At 43.3% G+C, this 23,679-nt stretch overlaps 2 protein-coding genes across 2 annotated transcripts; both read left to right on the forward strand.

Annotated features, from left to right (window-relative positions):
- The first annotated feature begins 2,073 nt into the window (after positions 1–2,073).
- On the forward strand, positions 2,074–7,093 carry KRT27 (keratin 27). The gene is made up of 8 exons (XM_058675901.1): positions 2,074–2,469; positions 3,122–3,204; positions 4,082–4,238; positions 4,580–4,741; positions 4,825–4,950; positions 6,314–6,531; positions 6,699–6,748; positions 6,838–7,093. The coding sequence occupies exons 1-8, from the start codon at positions 2,074–2,076 to the stop codon at positions 6,975–6,977; spliced, it is 1,332 nt and encodes a 443-aa protein (XP_058531884.1). The 3' UTR covers positions 6,978–7,093.
- A 5,356-nt stretch (positions 7,094–12,449) lies between these two features.
- KRT26 (keratin 26) lies at positions 12,450–19,677 on the forward strand. The gene is made up of 8 exons (XM_004599069.2): positions 12,450–13,013; positions 13,757–13,839; positions 14,685–14,841; positions 14,975–15,136; positions 15,223–15,348; positions 16,711–16,928; positions 18,681–18,748; positions 19,526–19,677. Exons 1-8 carry the CDS (start codon positions 12,468–12,470, stop codon positions 19,675–19,677), a joined length of 1,512 nt encoding a protein of 503 aa, XP_004599126.2. The 5' UTR covers positions 12,450–12,467.
- The last annotated feature ends 4,002 nt before the right edge of the window (positions 19,678–23,679 follow it).

A 23,679-nucleotide genomic window follows, 5' to 3' on the forward strand; every position in this document is an offset into this window, starting at 1 on the left:
AGGAATGAACCAGCAAATGAAAGATATCTCTCTCTCTCTCTGTATGGTATGTGTGTCTTCCTCTCTCTGTTACTCTTTTAAATAAATAAATGCTTGAACAGAAACAGCAAAATACCCTAATGCTGAGCCAATTACAGTAAGTGTCTTTTCAGTGTCATTGCTAAATTCAAAAGAAGATAAAGGACACTATAAAAAAAAATAAAACAAAAACAAAACCACTGAGCTGTGAATGGTGACCAAGCACAGAAGCTTGCTTCATCGGTCACTGCCTTTCACGCGGCAGTGTTTTCCAGTAAAGATGATCCTTGATGTTCTGCTCAAGAGTGAAGCCATCAGCACATGGAGACTCTGTGTGTGTGTGCCTGTATTTCTCTCAGGATGGTCATTTCTGAAGAATATTCTAGTGTATGCATCCAGAAATCTCTCCTCTAGAGTTCTTCAGTTTATCCAAAAAAAAAAAAAAAAGACTCAACCAGCAAGACTGGCTGTGTAATTCATGGGCCCCAGTGCAAAATGAAAATGTGGAATGGGGGCGTTCTCGTTTCAAGGGTGAGGAAAGAGTTCAGTTGGAGAGAGTAAAACTTAACTTTTAAATATCATAGTATTTATAACAAGTAATAGAGGTGAACATACATATAAATATATCTTTGGAACCACAAACATGATTTTGTGTCATACTTTTCCGTGATAGTAAACATTGCAATAACATTTAATAGCATTGCTTCTTGATTGACAGAATTGTCTTGCTATCTTTGCCTGAAAATTCACAAAAACATTTGTTTTTAGCAGTGTCAATATCAACCTATATCATTGACACTGATGCTCTTCATTCTTGGCAAATGCCAAGATCTCAAATAATTTCTTATCATTTTAAACTTTAAGAAGAAAACAAATCAGGTTGAAAGAACATGAACACTGGCAAACAGACGGGAGAAAAAGAAGGAATTAAGGAGAAGAATGGCCAAGCAGCTAGGTAAGACCTTCACCAGCATGAGTCTTAACTGCCAATTCCAAACTATGGCCAAAGATAGGATGTGTGGAGCAACGGCAAGGACTGGAAGACAAAGCAGGAGGCACCAGAGACAGAATTCTCAGAAACCAGAGGTCCAAGACTCAAAGAGACATGGCTGGACAGAACCAGACCTAACTGAGAAGACATAGAAGAACAAATAGGAGAAACAGTGACGAGCTGGGAGATGTGTGCTGCTCAGAGATCGGAATCTCAGACGAGGGGAGGGACACAATTCAAGAAAGAGTAGGAAGGTGAAAAAGGGGAGGAAATAAATGCTGAAAAGGTTCTAGGAATTGACCATGAATGAGAGAAACGGAGAGATGTGAGAAACCTAGACACAGAAGGGGAAGTGAGTGGCAAAGTCAAGTCCTTCTGTTTTACAGGCAAGCAAACCAAGGCCCAGAGAATCAGACTGTCTTACTCAACGTGGTTAGCACCGTCACGGATACAGAAAACCGGTCAAGATGAAACAGACTTCAGATAGATAAGGATCAGGGAAGACTGTCTGTCTCTAAAGAAGGTTCCAGTTCATTCTCCAGTTTTCACTTAGGACCTGCCCTCTTCCCACTGGCTCTCTGGGCCCCTGGTCTTGACATCACTTTCACCATATTGATAGGAGGTGGTGACTGGTCTGTTCCACCTACTAGAGAACATAGAATGCTGATGGTTTGGGCCAAGTAAAGGGAAATTCGTCCATCACATCTTTTTATTCCCATCGGAATCTCCTATTCCTGAAGGCTGGGAGACAGGAAGGGTTAGTCACACTGAATTTGAAATGCATCCCTATAATAATCTTGATACTACCCCTCCCTGCCCCATTCCAAAGATAACAAATTACCCCAAGGTAATCTGCTTGCAAAAAAAAAAATAGACACAGTAAGGTGAGGACATTCATTAAAGAAAAGAATCATCCAATTACAGGCAATTCAGAATGAGCTGGCAAACATCCCTTTGCTCTGAGTGGCATGGTCCACCAAGGAACACCCCAGTGATGTGTATATAAAGACAAACGGTGCTGAGTAGGACACATCCACACGCATCAACTCCCCAGACTAGACACCATGTCCGTGCGCTTCTCTTCCGCATCCCGACGCCTGGGCTCCTGTGGCGGAGCTGGCTCTAGTGTGCCAGGCTTTGGCAGTGGCTTCTCCTGTGCCTTTGGAGGCAGCTCAGCTGCGGGAGGCTATGGTGGAGGCCTGGGTGGGAGCAGTGCTTCTTGCGTCACTTACACCAGCAGTGAAAATGGCCTCCTCTCGGGCAACGGAAAGGTGACCATGCAGAACCTCAACGACCGCCTGGCCTCCTACCTGGACAACGTACGAGCCCTGGAAGAGGCCAACGCCGAGCTGGAGGTGAAGATCAAGGGCTGGTATGAGAAGTTTGGCCCCGGCTCCTGCCGTGGTCTGGATCATGACTATAGCCGGTACTTCTCCATCATTGATGACCTTGGGAACCAGGTAAGGCACACTGCCACGGGAGTGTTAACACCATGAATACCAACAGTTAGCCACATACGTGCACGCAGACATGGGAGGGAGCTTTGAAAAAGTTTGTGGCACATATTTATCCTACAGAAACCGCTTTCAAAAGCTGTGTATTATACCAAACTGTGTATTATACCAAACTGTATATTATACCAAAAAAATCTTTGTGCCCAAATAAACTCACCTTTGAATTCTTTTTTCTGCATGGACTTCTTGAAATCCCCTCATAAAAGCTATCATGGACTACAGGGTTTTGATCTCAGTTTTCAAATATCAAGAGTTCATTATTGATGTTTTTTTAAAGACGTCTGTTAAAATCTTTGAATGTTGACCACCCATCGTGTGATGTTAGGGTACATTATGTTTTTGCTAATATTAAAATATCAAACTCGCGCAATGTGTCCACTATAAATCTCTTTGTAGGCTTTTTCGCAGAAGCAGTTTGTACAAATGGGGTGGGGATTAGAAGAGATCATGATATTTCTTATTTCGTAAGAGTCAGCTAAGTATTAGAGACAAATGCTGGAGCTATTACTGTCATTTCCTGGGTAACTTTCTTTCAGCGAAAGTTGACATTTTGAATATTCCCTCACTCCTCACTTTGCACTAACTCTCCATATGTCAGATCATTTCTGCAACCACAGGCAATGCCAATGTGGTTCTACAAAATGACAACGCCAGACTGACAGCTGATGACTTCCGGCTGAAGTAAGTAGAATAGAAGAGGTATATAAAAGAGTTTCAATTGCTTTTCTTTCCTAAAAGGTTCATTTGTGTGCTTATATTTTTGAAAGGTTGCATGACAGAGAGAGACGGAGAGACAGAGAATAGTTTACCTTTCCAAATGCCCACAACAGCCAGCATTAGCCCAGGCCAGAGCCACAAGTCATTGACTCCTTCTGGGTCTCCCACGTGAGTGGCAGTAACCCCAGTACTAAGGCCATCATGTGCAAGCTCTCGGACACATGAGCAGGAAGCTGGATCAGAAAGTAGCCAGGACTTGGACCAGACATTCCAAATTCTCAAATGGCAACCACAACCCTCACCTCAACCCTTTATTTCTGCTTATTCATGAATTATGTTAAACCGCAGGTATATTAGAATAACTAGTTGCTTAACGTACTTGGGAGATTTGAGGGCTAACACAAGTGACTGTAGAGCTTGTCAGTGTTTCCATCCTTGTCCAAGAATTGCACTTACGGCAGTAGGCAGGGGATCCAATTACCGAGCTTTGTTTTGGGAGGTGGCTCCCAGCTCCAGCTGCCCGCTAAGGAGCACCCTAGGAAACAACAGCTGACGACTGAGGAGTTGGGTCCTTCCATCCATGTGGGAAACCAGGATAAGAGTTCCTGGCCCTGGCTTTGGCCTGGTCTGGCTCTGACTACTGCAGGCATCTGAGGATTGAACCAGCAAATGGACGACTCTGTGTGTGTGTGTGTGTGTGTGTGTGTGTGTGTGTGTGTGTGTATTTTCAAATAGTTTAAAAAATTTTTAACATAAAGCTTAGTTTGAGTTTCATGATCTCAAAGGCATGTAACATAAGAGCAGATGACTGACCATGGACCTTCTAAATAACTTTGCAAAGGTATGAGAATGAGCTGGCCCTCCACCAGAGCGTGGAGGCGGACATCAACGGGCTGCGGAGGGTCCTAGACGAGCTGACATTGTGCCGGACAGACCTGGAGATCCAGCTGGAGACCCTGAATGAGGAGCTGGCCTACCTCAAGAAGAATCACGAGGCGGTAGGCGCGCCTCCTCCCAGATCCTAAAAGGCCAAGGAGGAGCTTGTCCAGTTGTTCTCTGTGTGACTCGCACTGAAATGCTTCTGTCCTTTCCTCTCAAGAGATAAATCCCACAATGAGATTCTAAATGTACATCCTGCACCTGCAGCTCCCTTAAAAACGGTCAGATCCTAGCAGTCATGTTTGTCTTTAATCTGGGAGTTGGTTATGACTGTGATCAGAGGATCAAAAACTCATCCATCTGTACACTTGTGTACATTTCTTGGACTATATATTGCATCTCAATACAGTGTTTACAATCGCACATACATGCCTCACTCGCTGTAACACATCCCTTGCAGGAAATGAAGGCGCTGCAGTGCGCGGCCGGAGGCAACGTGAACGTGGAGATGAACGCGGCCCCTGGTGTGGACCTCACGTTGATGCTGAACAACATGCGTGCCGAGTACGAAGCCCTGGCCGAGAACAACCGCAGGGACGCCGAGGCCTGGTTCAATGAGAAGGTGAGGCTACCTTAGGACGCGCGACGCCGGCATCCCAGGTGTGGACGTGCTGGGCGCGTGCTCACAGCCTGCCGCCCTTGCAGAGCGCGTCGCTGCAGAAGCAGATCTCCGAGGATGCGGGCGCCACCACCTCGGCGCGCAACGAGCTGACGGAGATGAAGCGAACCCTGCAGACTCTGGAGATCGAGCTGCAGTCTCTCCTGGCCACGGTAAGCCGCAAGAACAAAACAGATTTACTTTAGAAATGGAGGGGGGGGGTCTTTTTTTTTTTTTTTTTGCCAAAGAAAGTTACTTATTTTAGGTTTCGTCCATGAATTACTGTGTTGATGTCAGACCCCTTTGTATTAGGCACGGGAGACTCCTGTTTTGCGGAGCTACGAGCTGATAGCGACACATTAAAAATCAGCAAATACTATTATTTTGAAAGCTTTGAGAAAGAAAATCGGTTTTTGCTTTGACTCTTCTTTCCCATGTCAAAAGATCAAAAGAACTGTCTAGGAAGAAAAAAAAACTGCCCCTCTTAGCTGTTTCATCTAGCATTCCTTTTGGCCGCTTAATTAAGAGCACTTCAAAAAAAAAAAAAAAAAAACACTTAACCGGTTTTTAAGTGGCACAAACAGCAAAGTAGAGGTGTGAGGCTGAGTATCAAGCTAACCAGCAATAATGGTAAGAATCACTTGGTTCTGTGAAGGTTGGCCCAGTTAGTTCACAGCAGTCCTGGGCCATGCACAGGGCAGACTTTGTAACTCATATCATTATTTCCAAAAGAAGAATCTGAAATTCCAAGAAGGTATGTAGTTCCCACAGTTTCACAAAGGAGCAGAGTTTGGTTTTGAGTTTTCCTGACATCCAAGTCTTTATCTTACCCACCACCACGGCTGGGAAATACTGAGAGTTTATCCATAGGAGAAGTTGGGAATGTATCTAAAGTCAGCACATTCTATAAAAACACTAGCAGGTGAGTAAGAGTCTGTTTCCTCTATCCGTGTGACGTGACAGCAACTGTTCCTTCTGTGGATCTGCGTAAAGCCACTTGGAGTCACAAGCCAGGGCATCTTTCTAGAGTGTGAAAAGATCGTTGATTTCCTTGGCCCAGTCTGCTCATGCCAAGTTTTCACTTAGCTTCTAGATTGTGTGTGTGTGTGTGTGTGTGTGTGTGTGTGTGTGTGTGTGGAAGAGCTACCGTGTGCATGAGGAAAAGCCTTCACGGGAGTAGAAATGAGGCAGCAAAGTGTGGGAAGGGTGTTACTCCCAGGGAGAATGGCAAATTGTGGCAGACACTTTGAGGACGGGCTGCTTTAGTGCAGGGAGCAGGGCAAATACTGTGCCCTAGGACAAGACGATTTCATCTTTTGTAACAGTCTTGGGCGATCGGGTAACATTTGTCACCAACTCAGAAAAATTGTGTGGCATCTAATAAAGGTGGTGATAGTCACCAAGCCAGTGGAATCCTCAGGGCACATGTAACTTGCGCTGTGTAAGGGTGACACTGTTCTCTTCAGTGTTTGGGCTTATTCTGAAATAATGATGCTGGGACATTTTCTAATACATGGTGTCTTCATCAAACCACAGAAACACTCGCTGGAGTGCTCCCTGACGGAGACCGAGGGCAACTACTGCACGCAGCTCGCGCAGATCCAGGCGCAGATCGGGGCCCTGGAGGAGCAGCTGCACCAGGTCCGCACTGAGACCGAGGGCCAGAAACTCGAGTACGAGCAGCTCCTGGACGTCAAAGTCCACCTGGAGAAGGAAATTGACACCTACTGCCGCCTGATTGACGGCGAGGATGGGTAAGGATCTCCTCTGGTGAGAGCAGAACCTGGTGCAAGGCTATTAAAGATGATCTGAAATCCAGTGTACCTTCAGTTGTCTCATAAGTGCAGTTGCTTAAATCTCTATTTCTCAGTTTCCTCAATGAAGCAAAGGGGAATCATTAACGTGTGCTGTGTTTTCACAGGTCTTGTTCCAGATCAAAAGGTTACAGAGAACCAGGAAGTCAGATCAAAGGTAGGCAGAAGCAATGGTAAGCATTCAAGGTTTTTTGTTTATCTGTTAAGTGATGAATGGTTTCTAATGGCTCATGTATGTCCTTTTAGACATGCCGAAAAGCAGCATTGTGAAGACTGTTGTGGAAGAGATAGATCCTCGTGGCAAAGTTATCTCATCTAGAGTTCATACGGTGGAAGAGAAGTCCCCCAAAGTCAACAGCAAGAGCGAGCCACGGGTGTCTTCCTGAGTTCCAGCCCCCTGAAAGGAACAGCTCCTGAAGTTGAACATCAAATCAAAACCAGCCCTTACATTTCTCTGCTTTTCTTCCAACACTATTTTAGAATAGTAATACTTCCTTGACTTTCTCTCTTTGTGGTATCTCAATAAAACTTCTCCTGTTTGCAAGTCATCTTACCTGGTTCTGATCCTTCTTTGCACCAAAGATTTTAACATTTGTGTTTATCTGGGAAGCAGAGCCAATGGCTAGGGCTGAATTGACCAAGACTGGGAGCCAGGAACTCCATCTGGGTCTCCCATGTGAGTGGCAGGAATCCAACTATGTGGGCCATCACTGCCACTTCCTAGAGTGCACATGAACAGAAGACAGAGCCAGCAATCAGAGCTGGTATCAAATCCTATCACTCTGATACAGCGTGCAGACCCCCTAACCAGCCTGTTAACCTATAGCCTAAATGCCAGAATCCATCTTTGCATTTTAAATATACTCTCTGGTACCTTTAATTTCTTCCAATTAATTTAATAGTCTTCCAAAATGAAGAGTAAATTTATCAGGCAAATGAACTGGAGTCTTTTTTTCACTACTCTGAGATATTTTTCTCCTTTCCATCTTCAGTAAATGTTTATTGGTCACAGGCGCTAGGTAATGAAAACAGAAAGAGTTCATAAAACCCAACCCCTGAGTTCAACATGCTCATGGGAGTGGGAAATAAGAAATCAAAGAGTCAGGAGTATCTTTTAGCAGGGAGCTGGATGGGAAGTGGGACAGCTGGGACACGAACTAGTGCGCATATAGGATCCTGGTGTTTGCAAGCTGAGGATTTAACCTCTGAGCCATCACGCCAGGCCTGGGAATATCTTAAAGATAAATGAAAAGTGACATTTGAAGGCAAAAGGGAGATGTGGGTACTGGGGTGAGAGGTGATAATTCCAAATTCATTTCATCATGAAAGTCGGGCTTCGCCAGCACACTCCCAGATTTTTGTCACCCAAGGACACGGAGCAATGTGTCATTCAAATCAAACATAACTTTAAGAGAAAGAGTATTTCTTTAATCCATGGTTTAAGACTTCACGGGGATAGAAACTTACTTGGCTCCCACACACCAAACTCATGACAGCTTGCTTTTCCCTGACCCAGTCCCACGTTCCTGCACTCCGCCGAGCTAGCCCGAATCACACCCACCTGCAAGCTGTCTTCCTCTTATCCTTCCCAATCACATGTAATGTTATCCAGATGAACCTACTCCAAAGGCTTAACCTCCTGATTCACTAGCCCTCACATCATATACCACCACACATTCATCAAAATCAGGAGAAAACATCCACCTTTGTGGGTTCTTCATCAAAAGTACTTTACTTTTTTTTTTTTGGAAGACAATTGAACAATTTCTTCCAAAAGTACACATTCTCTTACCATATGAGAAGTTTACCAATAGAAGTTGGAAGTGTATTCTGTGCACAGAAATGTTCACAGCCTCTTCCTTCGTAACTGTCCAAATGTGAAAGCCACCAAGATGTCCTTGAGTAGGTGACGGGACAGGTTGTGATGAACTCGGACCATGGAGATTAGCCACCATGCATGAAAAGCCAGGTGTAAGGAATCTCAAATGTGCATCACTAAATGAAAGAGGCAAATCTGGAAAGCCTTCATGCTCTAATTCTCCACCGACATGAAATTCTAGGAAAGGCAACATTACAGAGATAGTACCGAAATCAGTGCTTACCAGGGGCTGGTAGGGAGGGATGAGTTAAGGGAGCCAAGAGGATTTTTAGGGAAGTGAACCATAAAGGTACAACATTACACATGTGTGAATCCCACAGAATGTACAGTACTGAGACTGAACCTCTAATATCAACCATGGGCTCAGAGTGACAACGATGTAGAGTTATCAAGTCAACCAAGTGCATTGTTCTATTAAGGGAGGTTGATGATGGGAGAAGCTGTACAGAGAGTAAATAAATGTATAGACTGAGAAATGGAAAATCTCTACTTGCCTCTCACTGACTCTATGAGCCTAACACTGCTCTAAAAACCAAGTTACACTTTTTCAAAAAATTTTTGAATATCCCAGATTTATTGGCACTTGAGATTCCTCACCTTCAACTCCTCAAGAACGGGATTAAGAGGATGGGTGGTTCTATTCAGGACTCTAACAGATCTTCCAGGAGAGAATCCATACTACTTGACAACCTGTACTTAGTGTGTGCTGGAGTTTGTTGTAAGCAGTATGTAACTTCCACAATAGCCTTAGGATAGGTACAAGTGTCATTGTTTAGAAACCAAGGCAGAAAGCAGCTGAGAAATTTGCCAAGGTCACACCGCCAATGACTGGAGGTGCTGGGATGCTGACCAGATGGTCTGGCTCAGGGTCTATGTGCTCTCCCATGAGAACCCTTTACCACCACCTTCTGGCAAAAGAAAGGTAAGGGGACCAAATGTATGCTGAATCTCGTCACCCCAAAATTGGCAGCACTCTGAATGTCCTTCCCAGATGCATGGGGGAGGAAACAGGACAGTCAGAATCCAGTTCCCAAATACACTAGGGTCCAGTGATAAAAGTAAACCTCACTTATGTTCAAGAAAAGTGTCCCTCTCTATTCTGCTAAAAGAAATGTAGATTGTAAATTTTAAACAATGGCCTATTTGACACTAAATAAAAAATTGGGGGGGATTAGCATACAATTATTAGACTAAATCATAAGGTTTGAGAAAAATTATCCCAAAATAAGGAGACATCAACACTGTTCAACTTAAAGTTCAATTCAGTTGTGTTAAATACTTAACTGTATTACTAGATAGCATGCTAATATCCTCATCAATCTCAAGAAATAATATTACCATACTGAACACCAGTTTACACAATGAGTAAAATGATCATCTAGGAGAAAACATATATGGGTAGAAGTGATTAGAGAATTTGTCAAATCTAGTTCCCACTTCCAGAAAGGACTAAAGCATACTTAAACTTTTATACCAACTATTAGGCTGGGAGAAATCTGTGATTAAAAGAATCCAACAGGGGTCTGGTGTGGTAGTTTGATGGCTAAAGTCCTTGCCTCGCACACACTAGGATCCCATATGGGCACCGGTTCTAATCCCAGCAGCTCCACTTCCCATCCAGCTCCCTGCTGGTGGCCTGGGAAAGCAGTCGAGGACGGCCCAAAGCCTTGGGACCCTTGCACCCACATGGGAGACCGAGAAGAAACTCCTGGCTCCTAGCTTCGGATTGGCACAGCACCGGCCATTGCAGCCATTGGGGAGTGAATCAGCGGACAGAAGATCTTCCTCTCTGTCTCTTCTCTGTATGTCTGACTTTCCAATAAAAATAAATAAATCTTTTTAAAAAGAGAGAAAAAAGAATCCAATAGATAAGCAGGTAAGTGGTGACATTTTGCAGTTATGTGCCGTGAATTCCAGGCTCTGATACAGAAATGCCCTATGATCTGTGTCACTGCTTAGCTTCCAAGTCAACTCATCTCAAAAATAACATGTGCTTAACTCAGTTCACAAAAGACTGTTAATTAGTATTTGTAAGCCCTCAAGAGATAAATAGATTACACTAATAATACTCTGCAGCTTCATAACATCTTTTATCTCAGAAACTCAAGCCCATTGTCTATTGCACTAACAATGTACTGTTTTCTTGTTCTACCCATGGGAAATGTGAGCAAAGGATTAAAAGTTTGACCAAGTCATGACAACATCAGTATTAAGTTCCTGTCTATGAGTATGCCTCTTAACGTACCATACACTCTTCCAAATTCTGGTTTTAGATTTATTATTTTTAAACTTTTTTGTCCAAAAATATTCTAGCTATTTTCATGACAATAATACCGGGTGTTGTCCAAAGTATTTCATGTCCACAACACTGAACAATCGGATGGGATGTTAAGATGCCGCATCCCACGTTGGAGTATTGATTCTCGGCTCTAGTTCCTGACTCCAGTTTCCTGCTGGTGCAGTGATGGTTCAAGTACTCAGGGCTTCTGCTGCCTGTACGGAAGACCTGGATCGAGATCCTGGCCTCAGCTTCAGCCAGAGGCCATTGTGGACAACTGGGAAACAAACCAAATGAATGGGAGTTTCTTGCTCCTCTCTCTCTCCCTCTCTCTCTTTCTCCTTCTCAAATAAGTAAACTAATACATATATATATATATATATATTTATAATCCAAACTTATAATCAGTTCACCAATCAATCCGTTCCATTTTCAACGATAGACCTTACCCTGTCTAGCATGTCCACGTTATTATAATGATTTAAATAATTAACATTTACAAAATGTTTGAGCCCTTCAGACTGTCTTATACTCCTTCATTATTGGTGCTGCTCAACATTCATTTGAGACTGCTTGCTGATATTATTTTCACTTGCCTAGTAGGGAAACGAAACACAACAAGCCAGGGGAATTTCCCAAGGCTCAGGAATAGAGTCTCAGGATGACAACTAATCCTTGATCTGGTCTACCATAGGCGGCAGTGACAACACCCCTTTCCTTCACCTATTTCACTCCACAGGATACAATATGAGGCTCACTTCTCAAAATATTGCCTTCAATACATACATTTAAAGTTAACAACCGACAATAACATCTTTGAGGTAAAATAGTCAAACATTTGGAGGTTCAGTTATGTGAATTGGTGGTCTGCTTCCAGACCAAACCAGATTTTGCAACATAAATACTTCTCCCTCAACATCACTTACTTACAAATTTTAGTGAAATTGATAGGAAAGTTACAGAGGACCTCTATGACTTCAGTTTTCAACTTCGAAAAGATAAATAGATGCTGAAAATCTCTGATTTTATTAGGAAACATTTGAGCTGACAGGGTAGAGAGCGATGCCAATGTTGTGGCACAGAGTCAAGCCACTGCCTGCGATGCCAACATCCAATATAAGCACCAGCTTGAGTCCCAACTACTCCACTTGTGATCCAGCTTTCCTGCCTGGGAAAGGTAGCAGAGGATGGCTCAAGTGACTGGGCTCCTGCACCCATGGGAGAGACCTAGATGACATTCCAGGCCCCCAGCTCTGGCCGGGCTCAGCTACAGCCATTGCAGCCATTTGCAAAGTAAACCAGCAGATGGAAGATCTTTCTCTGTGTCTCCTTCTGTCTCTGTAACTCTGCCTTTAAAATCAACAAATATATATTTTTAAAAAAAGAAAGAACATACTCAGTAATGATAGAAATATTCCATTCAAATTTGTAGCAAAAGACACTTCTCACTGGACTTACTCATTCTTTGCTACATGAGGAGGAAAACTTGACCCTACTCCAGAGGTCAAAGAGGTGAACTACACATTTACTCATATTTAATGTTGACCTTTGAGGCTATGATTTCACATTCCACCTGGCACCTTTTTCACATATAAAAAATATCCTTGGAGCCACCATGCCGCCTACAAATGCGACACTATTAAAGATCACTCAATTATGAAAAACAACAATTAGGGGACAAGTAATATTTCATTACAGATCAGTACAGGTGAGACCAAAATGACCACTGAATGCTATAAAAGGCCTGTGGCACCAGCCTCTGTGAAAGGCTTTCCTGGGCTTTGCTTCTCTCTGGGAAGAAGTCGCTTGGCTTACACTGTCACTATGTCATTCCGACTTTCTGCTGGGTCCAGGCGGATCTGCTCCCGAGCTGGATCTGTAAGGCTGTCCAGTGCAGGGACCGGCTTTGCACCTGCAAACCTGTGTGTTGGGTCAGGGGCAGACAGCAGCTTTTCTAGTGCCTTCGGGGGCATTTCTTCTGGGGGAAGTTCCTGCAGTGGTGGGGGGGGATCAAGAAGCGGCATGTCTGCTGGCTTTCTGGCCAATGAGTTTGGCCCCCTCTCTGGGAACGGAAAGGTGGCCATGCAGAACCTCAACGACCGCCTGGCCTCTTACCTGGACCATGTGCGTGCTCTGGAGGAGGAAAATACATACCTAGAGCAGAAGATTAATGGCTGGTATGAGAAATATGGACCTGGCTCTTCCCGGGGACTTGATCATGACTACAGCAGGTACTTTCCAGTCATTGAAGATCTGAAAAGTCAGGTAAGAAATACAGCTCTGTATCCTTTGTCTGCAAATTTGAGATGCGCATACACACAAAAAGAGGAGAAAATATAAAATGCAATCAAAAAATATGTGACATAAAATCTGTTGACACTATTTCCAGTGCTAACGGCAGTGCCTAGCACTGAAAAATCTGTAGAAGTAATAGGAGATAAGTAGTCTCCAAAAAGATGCAGACACTTCCCAAGTGTTCATAGGGGATTGGCTCCAGAATCTTCCTGCAGATACCAATATCTGTGGCTACCCAGATCCTTTATAAAGGACGGCCTGGCATTTGCATAAATCCTACATAAATCCTTCTATAGCCTTTGAATCATCTCTAAATTGCTTACAATGTTTGATCCAAAGTAAAAGCTACACACTTGGCTGTTATACTATATTGCTTATGGAATATAGACAAGAAAAGTCTGCAAATGTTCCACACAAAGCCATTTTTTTTTTAAAATATTTTGCACCCATGGTTGGTTGAATTTGTGGATGGGGAATCCATGGTGCAGAGGATCAACTATGCCATACCTTTTGATCAAGATGATAAAAGTATCCACCTGACTCTTAAACTCAGATAGTTCTTATTACTGAAGAAAATGCAGGCACTTTCCATATGGAAAAAAAGGGGGGAGGGATATTTTAAGAATGCTTAATGGGATAAAAATAGAATCACATTAAACCTGTAAGCACCTTTGACTTTTGGTATTTAACATTTTGCACAATCCACCCTTTAGATCATTGCTGCAACCACTCATAATGCCAGCATTATTCTAGAAAATGACAATGCCAGATTGACCGCTGATGACTTCAGACTGAAGTAGGTGAAAAATATGGTGACTGATTATGTTCATAGTCGGATTAGAGAATATGTATGTTTTACCTTTAAATCAAAATGTTTTAGTAAGGCTAGCCTAGATCAATGAAGAAATTGAATTCCAATGACCTTATAAAAATAGCTAGCCACACCTGCAAGTTTTTAAAGGTTTACTTGAACGTACATACAGTGTTGACTAAAGCCTGGGAAGGATTGGGAGGCACCAAAAATGGGGCTGAAGAAAGGAAATCAAAACACAGTTAGAGAGAAGTGCTCCACGGGGAGAGAGAGGGAGAGAGAGAGACAGCGAGAGAGGGGCAGAGAGAGAAGGAGGAGGAGGAGGAGAAGGAGGAGGAGAGGAGCTGAGGAGGAGGAGGAGGAGGAAGAGAAGGAGGAGGAGGAAGAAGAGGAAGAGGAGGAGGAGGAGAGGAGCTGGCAGGTTCCAAACACAAAGTGTTGGGGTGGGATGCTGACTTCTGGATTCGATCCACTGACACTGTGTGCCCATGCTGAAATACAGCACTTTGCCCCCCAGAAATGTGCACATTTACTATTAATCAAAAAATTCTAACAATCAGGACATACTCAAAAAGAGCAATCATAAATAGTTAAAACCTCCCAGCATTTTATTCATCTTTTGAGCATGCTGGATGGCAAACATCAACTGAAGACACACATCCCAGCGTAATAGTCCAAAACCAACAGGTGTCTCAAACTGAACAGTTTCCAATTGCCTAAAACTTCAAAAGGGTGGACAGCACATGCCTTTCCGCACATGAAATGCCTTTAAAAGTCGCGCTTCGCTCCTGCCTACGGTTACAATTCTCACGCACCTTCATCACTCCCAGGTACGAAAACGAGCTTGCGCTGCACCAGAGCGTGGAGGCCGACATCAATGGTCTCCGTCGAGTGCTGGACGAGCTGACCATGAGCACCACAGACCTGGAGATCCAGTGTGATGCTCTGAGGGAGGAGCTGGACTATCTCAAAGCAAACCACCAGGAGGTAAGGAAGCCTGAAGCCCTGGCATCGCCCCTGTCTGATTCCTTACTTCCTGCTTGCCTCCACACTCTATGGCAGGTCACCTCTATCAAAGACGGTCCCCAGCTGTGGGTAGGAACACGAATCGCTTTTACAGGAAATGCAAGTCCTGCAGAGTGCATCCGGAGGCAACGTGCACGTGGAGATAAACGCAGCCCCTGGAGTGGATCTGACCCTCCTGCTGAACAACATGAGGGCTGAGTACGAGGAGCTGGCGGAGGAGAACCGCAGAGACGCTGAGGCCAGGTTTAACGAGAAGGTACATCCGCGGCGGATCGCCGGCGCATGGTGGGTTCGGTAGACAGTCACGCAGGTCACTAACCTCTCTGGAAAACCACCCTTCAGAGCGCCTCGCTGCAACAGCAGATTTCGGATGATGCGGGAGCAGCCACAGCGGCCAGAAACGAGCTGACGGAGCTGAAACGCAGTCTGCAAACCCTGGAGATAGAACTGCAGTCCCTCCTGGCAGTGGTAGGATGGAATTTCTGTTGAATTGCATTGCCTGGGTGTGTAAATGCATGTGTGTGTGTGTGTGTGCCTGTGTAAATGTGTGTACATGTATATGTGGATATGTGTGAATGGTGTGTGAATGGTGTGTTTATATAGATGTATGTGACTATATATGTGTGAGTGTATTTGTAAATATGTGTGTATAGGTATGTGAATGGTTCATGTATGTGAGTGTATGTATATGTGTGTGAATGTGCACATTCTATGGGAATGTGGATGTGTGAGAGTGTGTTTGTACTGGTGTGGCAGCGTGTGCACGTGTCTGTTTTCTGACTCTGGTATTTAGAGGTTTATTTAGTTCACAGTTTGGGAGGCTGACAGTCCAAACTGCATGGCACTAGCTTTGGCGAGGGTCCCATTGGCAGCTTCACAACACAGAGGACATAGACGACAGCATGGCAGGAGTGCGAGCGAGGAAGGGAGCTCACCTGGCAAGACAGAGAGCCAAGGAGTGGCAGGTGGGGCTGGGGGATCAGGCTCAGGCCTTTACCACGAGCCGCTGGCAGAGCCCCATATAAAAACCCTGAGAGCAGCACCAGCAGTGCCCGTTTACTGCTCATCAGCTCCCTCCTCTCGCCACACTGAGGCCCTAACTTGCAGCACACGAACCCCTGGGGTACACTTAAACCACATCCAAACCTCAGCCACGTGGATGTGTGGTCACAGTAAACACGTAGGTATGTAATAAATGCATGTCTATAAGCTAATAGATATAATAAATGCACTGACTACTTTATGTAACTACCTGTATCTAAAACTAGAAAGACTGTTAAAATACATTACAAATCTCTCCATAAACACCACTTCTGAGTCATCAATAGAAAAACTTCAAAAAGGACTTTGTTCAATGGTGAGTATTTTTCTAATCTTCAGAATGATCATTTTTGATGAAGAATATTTAAACCTGTACAAACATTTCTTTTCACCTTGAGACTGTTTTTTTCCCCCTCAGAGATTTATTGATTGATTGATTCGGAAGGAAGAACTTCAGAGAGGGAGAAACAGTTTAAGATCTTTCATTCACTGGTTCACTCCCCAGATGACCACAACAGCCAAGGCTCAGCCAAGCTGAAGCAGGAACCAGGAGTTTCTTCAGGGTCTCCCAGGTGGATGGCAGGGCCCCACCTTCACAAACACATTAGCAGGACACTGGATTGGAAGCAGAGCAGCCAGCAAGCCGCAACTTTGACATGGGATGTGGGCGAAGCAGATTGCAGCTTAATGTGCTGTGCTGCCCAACAGCTCCGCCTTGAGACCAGTAAAAGCCTAACCTGCTGGTTTCCTTTGCATGTTCAAACCTTCCTTCCTTCGCTTCTCTTCTAGAAAGAGTCCTATGAGTGCTCCTTGGCAGAGATGGAAGGAAACTACTGCCTCCAGCTCCAGCAGATCCAGGACCAGATTGGGGCCCTGGAGGAGCAGCTGCAGCAGATTCGGACGGAAACTGAAGGCCAGAAGTTGGAGCATGAGCAGTTGCTCGACATCAAGATCTTCTTAGAAAAGGAAATCGAGACGTACTGCAAATTACTAGACGGGGAGGAGAGGTGAGTACTAACCTGGGAGCCCACTGGTGAGGTTTTCACTGCGTTTGGTAATAAAACACCCTGGAATTTTCTGTTCAAAGGATCACACCAATAGATACCCTCCGTCATGTCCTGCAGGATTCCCAAGTGAAGCAAAAACAAAGAGATTGTATAGGAAGTACATGCATAACAATACATAGAACATCAACACAAAGATAAAATATTTAGCACGGAAGCATGGCCTTCTGTGGCTTAGCGCTTAAGCACGTTTCTTAGAATAATTCCATGTTGCTATGACTCTATGCTACCTCTACTTGCATACCAAGTCAAAGATGAGGAATGAAGATTAGGACGATTTCAGTGGGGGAGGGGACACGGTTTGGCAGCCAAGAGCAACAGACCCAGAATCGTAGCATGAGTCACCTGCTGAGTGAATCTGAGCACATTGCTTCACCTCTTGAACCCCTAGTTTCCTCGTTGGTAAAACTGTGATGACACCGAAACCAGCCTCTTACCCACTCTTGGCTGCCGAGCCTCACCATAAGGGTAAAGTGCTTGTGACCGTGGCTTGCATGCCAAAGACACCCGGTAATCAGTAGCTATTACTGAGTGTTTAGCCATGGTCACGCCATGACTAAGCTATGCCTTGGGCATCCTCCAAGGCCAGGGTCAGCCCTCCTCAGAATACATCACCTATTATCCCACTCATTTTTCACTTCCATGACAGCCCATTTCTTGCCATGGTAGAGATAACTTCTTTCTAAAAGATTGATTTATTTTACTTGAAAGTCAGAATTACAGAAAGAGCTCAAACTTGTATTCACTGGTTCGCTCCCAAAATGGATGCTATAGCCAGGGGCAGACTGGTCTGAAGCTTGGGAACAAGGGGCTTCTTCTGGGTCTCCCACTTGGGTACAGGGATTTAAGGACTTGAACCCTTCTCTGCTGTCTTTGCAGGTGCTTTAGCAAGGAAGTGGATCAGAAGTAGAGCAGCCAGGATAGGAACTGGCGCCCAAATGGGTTGCAAGCACCACAAGCAAAGGACTAGCCTGATACACCATGGCACCTGTCCCTACAGACAACTTCTTACATAAAATACTTTCTTTCCAACACTGTAAATTGTTTGCTTCTTGGCTCCATTTTTAAAATTTATTTTATTGATCTAAAAGACAGGCAGAATTCTATCTGTTAGTTTATTCCCCAAATGCCCACAATGACAGGGCTGGGCCAGGCTGAACCCAGGAACCTGGAAGCCCATCTGTGTCTCCCAAATGTGTGGCAGAGACCCACGCACTTGTACCTCATTCTGTGACCTCTCAGAATGTGCATTAGCAGGAAGGTGACTTGGAAGCAGAGCCAGGACTTCAACCCATGCAGGCATTTCCAGTGGCATCCTAACCACTGATCCCAATGCCCAGACCAAGCTCTGTGTTTTTAGAGCACTTAGCCCAGGATTTCCACGTAATGGGCACACTCCATGCACCAGCAGCCAGTTGACTGAAAAGTTAGAATGAGACTATGATGATGTGCCTACATTGCTACATGAAAGAGATGATATCTGGACACAAGGAACTTTCTGTTCACAAGAACCCATTTAATAGCTTCTTCCACTGTGTTAAAGTCATTAAAAGCTTCCTCGTGTCCCTGAGTGTTAAGAGGAAATTGCATCTTACTAAAGCTAGAACTCTAGACCTCTTATTCCCAATCCATCAACACTGATGCGCTCCTAACTAAAAAGGAAAAAAGTGTAAGAATTTACCCTTTTCTTCCCAGGAAAAGCATATCCATGTGTCCTCGATCAAATGGATCCAAGTCCGGAAACTCTGGAAATGCTGTAAAAGGTACAGAAGGCTTTTCACTTGACACAACTCTTTTAAATTCCTTTAGTCCTGGCAAAGAAGTCACTTACGTTTAAATCAAATCGAGTTTGTTTCTAAGTTTAGTTCTAATGAATGAAACAATGAGTGTTCATTACAATAATTACTGATATCATATTCCTATAAAACAGACAGGGAATCATGGAAATGAGTCAAATGAAAAGTGAATCCCCACATCTTTGTGTCCTGGAATCCAGAATTTTTCCCAGTTGCAATGCCTTCATAAAATAAGTCCTTTATTTGAAACCACAAAAATAGGGCAAGCTTTGATATTTCAAAAAAAGACAGCATGCCTTGCTCTAGGCTCACATTTACCTAATAAAGTTGTTTTAATTTGTGCTTCGTTCATACTTTCTAAAACCACTGTTTAATACAACGGTAATTCAAACATTTGCAGAAAAATTGAATTAAAAGATAAATCTCAAAATTTTTTTGAAATTCTTGCATAGTTTTTTCACAACATACATGTTCGAGGAATTTCTGAAGATCCTTTCATCCTCGTGGATTTCAAAATTTTTTGCATTAAAATAAACTTATCCTTAAATTCCATTTTCCATGGGCATTTTTTAACTCCGTGTGCAGAAGCTACTTCAGAGCCGTGCTGCCTGTTGATACCAAACACAGTACTCTCTCAGTGTGCTGTGAACTTGTGAAAACCATGTTTCAAAAGTATACAGGTCAAGATTGAATCCCTTTTAGCCTGCTGCAAATGTGCACTACCTTTCGTTTATTTTCTTTCAGACACGGCAGAAGAAACAGTCGTCAAAACGGTGGTTGAAGAACTAGATCAGCTTGGCAATGTCCTTTCCCTAATTGTTCATTCAGTTGAAGAAAAATCCTCTAAAATCAGCAACATTACAGTGGAGCAACGGGTACCTTCTAAAGCACCATAATGAAGAAAAGGTCATGATTTTTAAAAAGAGAGAGAGAGAAAGAAACCCTATCTTTGCAAAAATCCCATTCATCAAATAACCCAAGGAAATCATTCATTTCTGCCATGCTCTTGCCTTGTAATCCGTTCAAGAGAAGGAACTCTGATCTCTTCTCAGAGTCTACTTTCTTTTCAGGGACTTTTATTTGCCATTTCATTAACAGTCTTCTGCTTGAAGTTATTTTTTTTTTTTTTTTTTATCAATCTGGTTCTTTCTTCTGTTCCACAGCTCTAGCTCATAGGGACGATTCTCAGCACGTGCTCACAAAATAATATGTTCCACTTTGCAGTTACACTCATCTCACTTCACAACAGAATTCATTGCAAGGGCCCTAATTTCTGATCCCAAAGCTCTATTGATGGACTTTGCAAGTGACTTGATCTTGGGCTGCTATGGTGGTAAAAGAAGAAGAGGCTAGCTGTTGATTATCAGGATTTGTTCACCTTCACAATGCCCAGCCTGGGTAGATGACCAGCAACCCTGCCGGACTGAACCTGGATCTGCATAGGTGCTCTCTCTCATTGCAGCATCACAAGAATCCCTTGACCTCCATCATGGTCACGACAAAGTGGACGTGGACCTTTATTCCTCAAGTGCAGGTGCATTCTCGGTCTTGCTGATAGTCTACCTGGTATCCTTGCTGAGCTATTAGGTGAAACAAGTTCTAGGCTAATAGGAGGTTTTTCATTTGGGGTGGAATGAGGCTGGAAGCTCTGCTATCTCCTTGATCTCCAACTCACCTAGCAGGGCATCACCAAAGGGTTTTAACTAACTGATACATAGAGAATTTGGGATTCAAAACGGCCTGTACACACGAAACTGGGCCACTGTAATTGCATCTCCAACTCCCAAAAATCGCCTTGATTCCATTGCTTTCTGCTCCTCAGTAAGGTAGTTGATCTCAGCCCAGAAACAATTGCTAGGCCGACCTCGTGGCGCAACGATAGCGCGTCTGGCTCCAGAAACAATTGCTAGAGATGGTACATAGAGCTGAAAGGCAGGGTCTTCCTGTGATGAATGGCTGCCACCATGAAGGCAGAGGCCACAGTTTAATGGCGTGAAGTTTCTAAGTCAGTTTAGAACTAAGCACGATTGCTGGCTACTGGATGTCTTTCTCTTTCAGTCTATGGCTTCTCTCACTCTGCTTCCTTACTCTCTCATTCTGACTAGCAGGGTCTCCCCCAGGTTCTGTCTCTCAGGAATTGGAGGATCAACACTACAACATCAGCTCACTGAAGACTCATGGCTGACTCATCAGCCTACACACGTAGTGCTGGACCTCCTTTCCCTCATGACCACAAATACTTATCAGTTCTTGTTTCCAGTTGAGTTCCTACTCTTTCCAAGAACAATCCAGCTAAATTCTGTTTATCTGGAGCTACCCCTTCCTACATAAACAGATAACAGAACTTGCCTATCTGCCTCAAAAATATGAGCTTCAATAAAAAACGTTACTTTTTAAAGCTATAAAACTTACATATTCTTCTTTGTTTCCCCAAAATCCATATATCAAAATTTAAAAACAGAAGATTACCACCAATGATTGGCAAATTTCAAAAATGTCTATCAGATATCTTTAATTATGAGTTATCAATGATAAAACTAAAGAGGAGGTAAAAAGAAATCCACATGTATATGAATTATAACAAAAGTGTAAAATCTAAAAGTAAGATCTCCAAACATCAGCCAAAGGAGAAAAAATGACATTACGTTCAAGTGAATGAGAGCGCTGAGTTCACACCCACCTCCCAACAGAAGCGATGGAATCTAGAAGGCAGGAGAATATCTTCAAAGAACTCAGAGAAATTTGAAATCAGCAGCAGCTTAACAGAAAGTGATCAACACCACTAATAACTAGAAAATATAGATTAGAACCATATGTGATACCATCACACATCCACATGGCATTTCACCACAGTTTATGCATTCTATTGTTGGATTGTTTTCATATGTAGAACTATTACAAATAATACTACTGTGTTTCAAGTAACATGTATGTGGATTTCTCTAGGATATAACCCGATCACTATGAGTTAGGCCTGGTTTGTTTCCTCTAAAACTCATGTTAAGAGTTAGCCCCCAATGTAATAATAGTACTGACAGTGTTGGAACCTTGAAGAAGCTCTTATGTCATGAAAGGACTCATGCCATCCTCAGGGGTTTCAGTTAGCTTTTGCAGGCGCAAGAAAGTTCTCCCTCTCACAGGACTAGATTAGTTAGCCGGGATGTAGGTTGCTGTGAAGTAGGGCTGACTCCCATATTGTCTGTTTGGATCATACACATGTGTCTTTCCACTTCCTGGCATGTTGTGGACATAGCCAAGAACCCCTAAGCAGAAGCTGAGCAAATCCCAGTTCCTCATTCTGGAACTTCCCAGTTTCCAAAATTGTGATCCACAGAACACTTCTTTCCTTTACTAATTATTCAGACTATGATATAACAACAGAAAGTATTATAACAACAGAAAGTAGATTAAGACATCAACTATATGCTATCCATAAGATAGCATTGTCACTATTTATAGTGACAATGACAAATTGAAAGTAAAAAGCATTTTAAAAATACATACTATACAAACATTGATAAAATTATCAATGGCTAAAACAATGTCAAATAGACTTTGAAATAAATAAAATTTCTAAAAACAAGGGTGAATAGTAACAATAAAATGATTAATCCTCTAAGAATAAATACGAGCTTGAGATACATCAAACAAAAAAATTTCAAAACTTGACAAAAAAATTTCAAAACTTGATGAAAAACTGACATAGTAAAAGAACAGACAAAATTATAGTTGTAATTTCAATATTCCACTTTATTAGTCTATTTTCATCACTTTGAAATACCTGAAGCAGGCTAACTTTATGAAGAACAGAGGTCAATTCAGCTTGGTGTTAGAGGATTAAGAGCACGTTGCCAGCATCAGCTCAGCTCTGACAAACATCAAGGCAAGTGGCAATGGCAGGAGCAAATTCTAGAGTGAGAGAGCACACCTCAAACAGGACACCAGAGACTGATGTCCCACAGTCCCTTCCAAGCCCATGTCTTCCACTGACCCAAGAGCCTCCCAGGGGTTCCCACCCTTTACAAATTCCCTCATGTGGAGAATCATGATTCCAATACATGAAACACTGGTAGACAAATTGCACCTACAGTGTAACACTGTGAAATTGACAGACAGAAAGTCGATGAGAATGTAGCAAATGTTAACAAAATCAAGCAATGAATCTACCCGAGTTATAGAACACTCCACTCAATAGCAACAGAGCACACTCTTCTTACGCTTACAGACTTCATCTCAGATCATATCAAAAGCCTTAAAATTTTCACAAGGATTAAAATTAGATTGAAGATATCCTCTCAACATAATGCAAATGAGAAAAGATAAAGCCAAAGGGAAAATGTCCAATCACTTCAAAATTAAATGACGCTTATAAATAATCCATGGGCCTAGGCAATTTTAAAAATTGTAAGGGGTGGACGTTGTGTCTTAGGGGATTGAGTCACTTCTAGGGATACCCACGTTCCACACTGGATTGCCTGGTTGGAGCCCTGGCTACTCCACTTCTCTGATGCAGCATTCTCCCAGTGTTCGCAGGAGGCAGTAGAAGGTGGGTCAGCACTTAGGTTCCTGCCATCCAGGAAGGAGACCAAGACAGTATTCCTGGCTACCAGTGTGCCTGGACCAGCCCCAGATGCTGTGGAGTCAATCAGGAGATGATGATGATGTTGATTCACTCTGCCTTTTGAATAAATATATAAATCTTTGAATACATAAGCTAATCATTCATAAAACACAGCAATATCAGCAAGGTTCCAGTGTAAGGGGGTCTCTCACACAGATCTCCCCTCCCCCATAGCAACAATAATATTTCCTCCATCCACAGGGAAAATGTTCCTTTGTGGAAGCCTTGGGATTGGTATAGGAGGTTGTAAAACTCCAGTGTAGTCCGTAGTCTAGAA

This window comes from Ochotona princeps, chromosome 17, assembly GCF_030435755.1.
Source record: "Ochotona princeps isolate mOchPri1 chromosome 17, mOchPri1.hap1, whole genome shotgun sequence".
NCBI lineage: Eukaryota > Metazoa > Chordata > Mammalia > Lagomorpha > Ochotonidae > Ochotona > Ochotona princeps.

What these genes read in the sequence shown, in the direction of transcription:
- KRT27 (XM_058675901.1), top strand. Translation starts at nt 2,074, where the DNA reads ATGTCCGTGCGCTTCTCTTCCGCATCCCGACGCCTGGGCTCCTGTGGC. An exon ending in GCTGATGACTTCCGGCTGAA is followed by an intron (nt 3,205 to 4,081) that starts GTAAGTAGAATA and finishes AACTTTGCAAAG; the next exon opens with GTATGAGAATGAGCTGGCCC. An exon ending in AGGCCTGGTTCAATGAGAAG is followed by an intron (nt 4,742 to 4,824) that starts GTGAGGCTACCT and finishes CCGCCCTTGCAG; the next exon opens with AGCGCGTCGCTGCAGAAGCA.
- KRT26 (XM_004599069.2), top strand. Translation starts at nt 12,468, where the DNA reads ATGACCACTGAATGCTATAAAAGGCCTGTGGCACCAGCCTCTGTGAAA. An exon ending in TTGAAGATCTGAAAAGTCAG is followed by an intron (nt 13,014 to 13,756) that starts GTAAGAAATACA and finishes TCCACCCTTTAG; the next exon opens with ATCATTGCTGCAACCACTCA. An exon ending in AGGCCAGGTTTAACGAGAAG is followed by an intron (nt 15,137 to 15,222) that starts GTACATCCGCGG and finishes ACCACCCTTCAG; the next exon opens with AGCGCCTCGCTGCAACAGCA.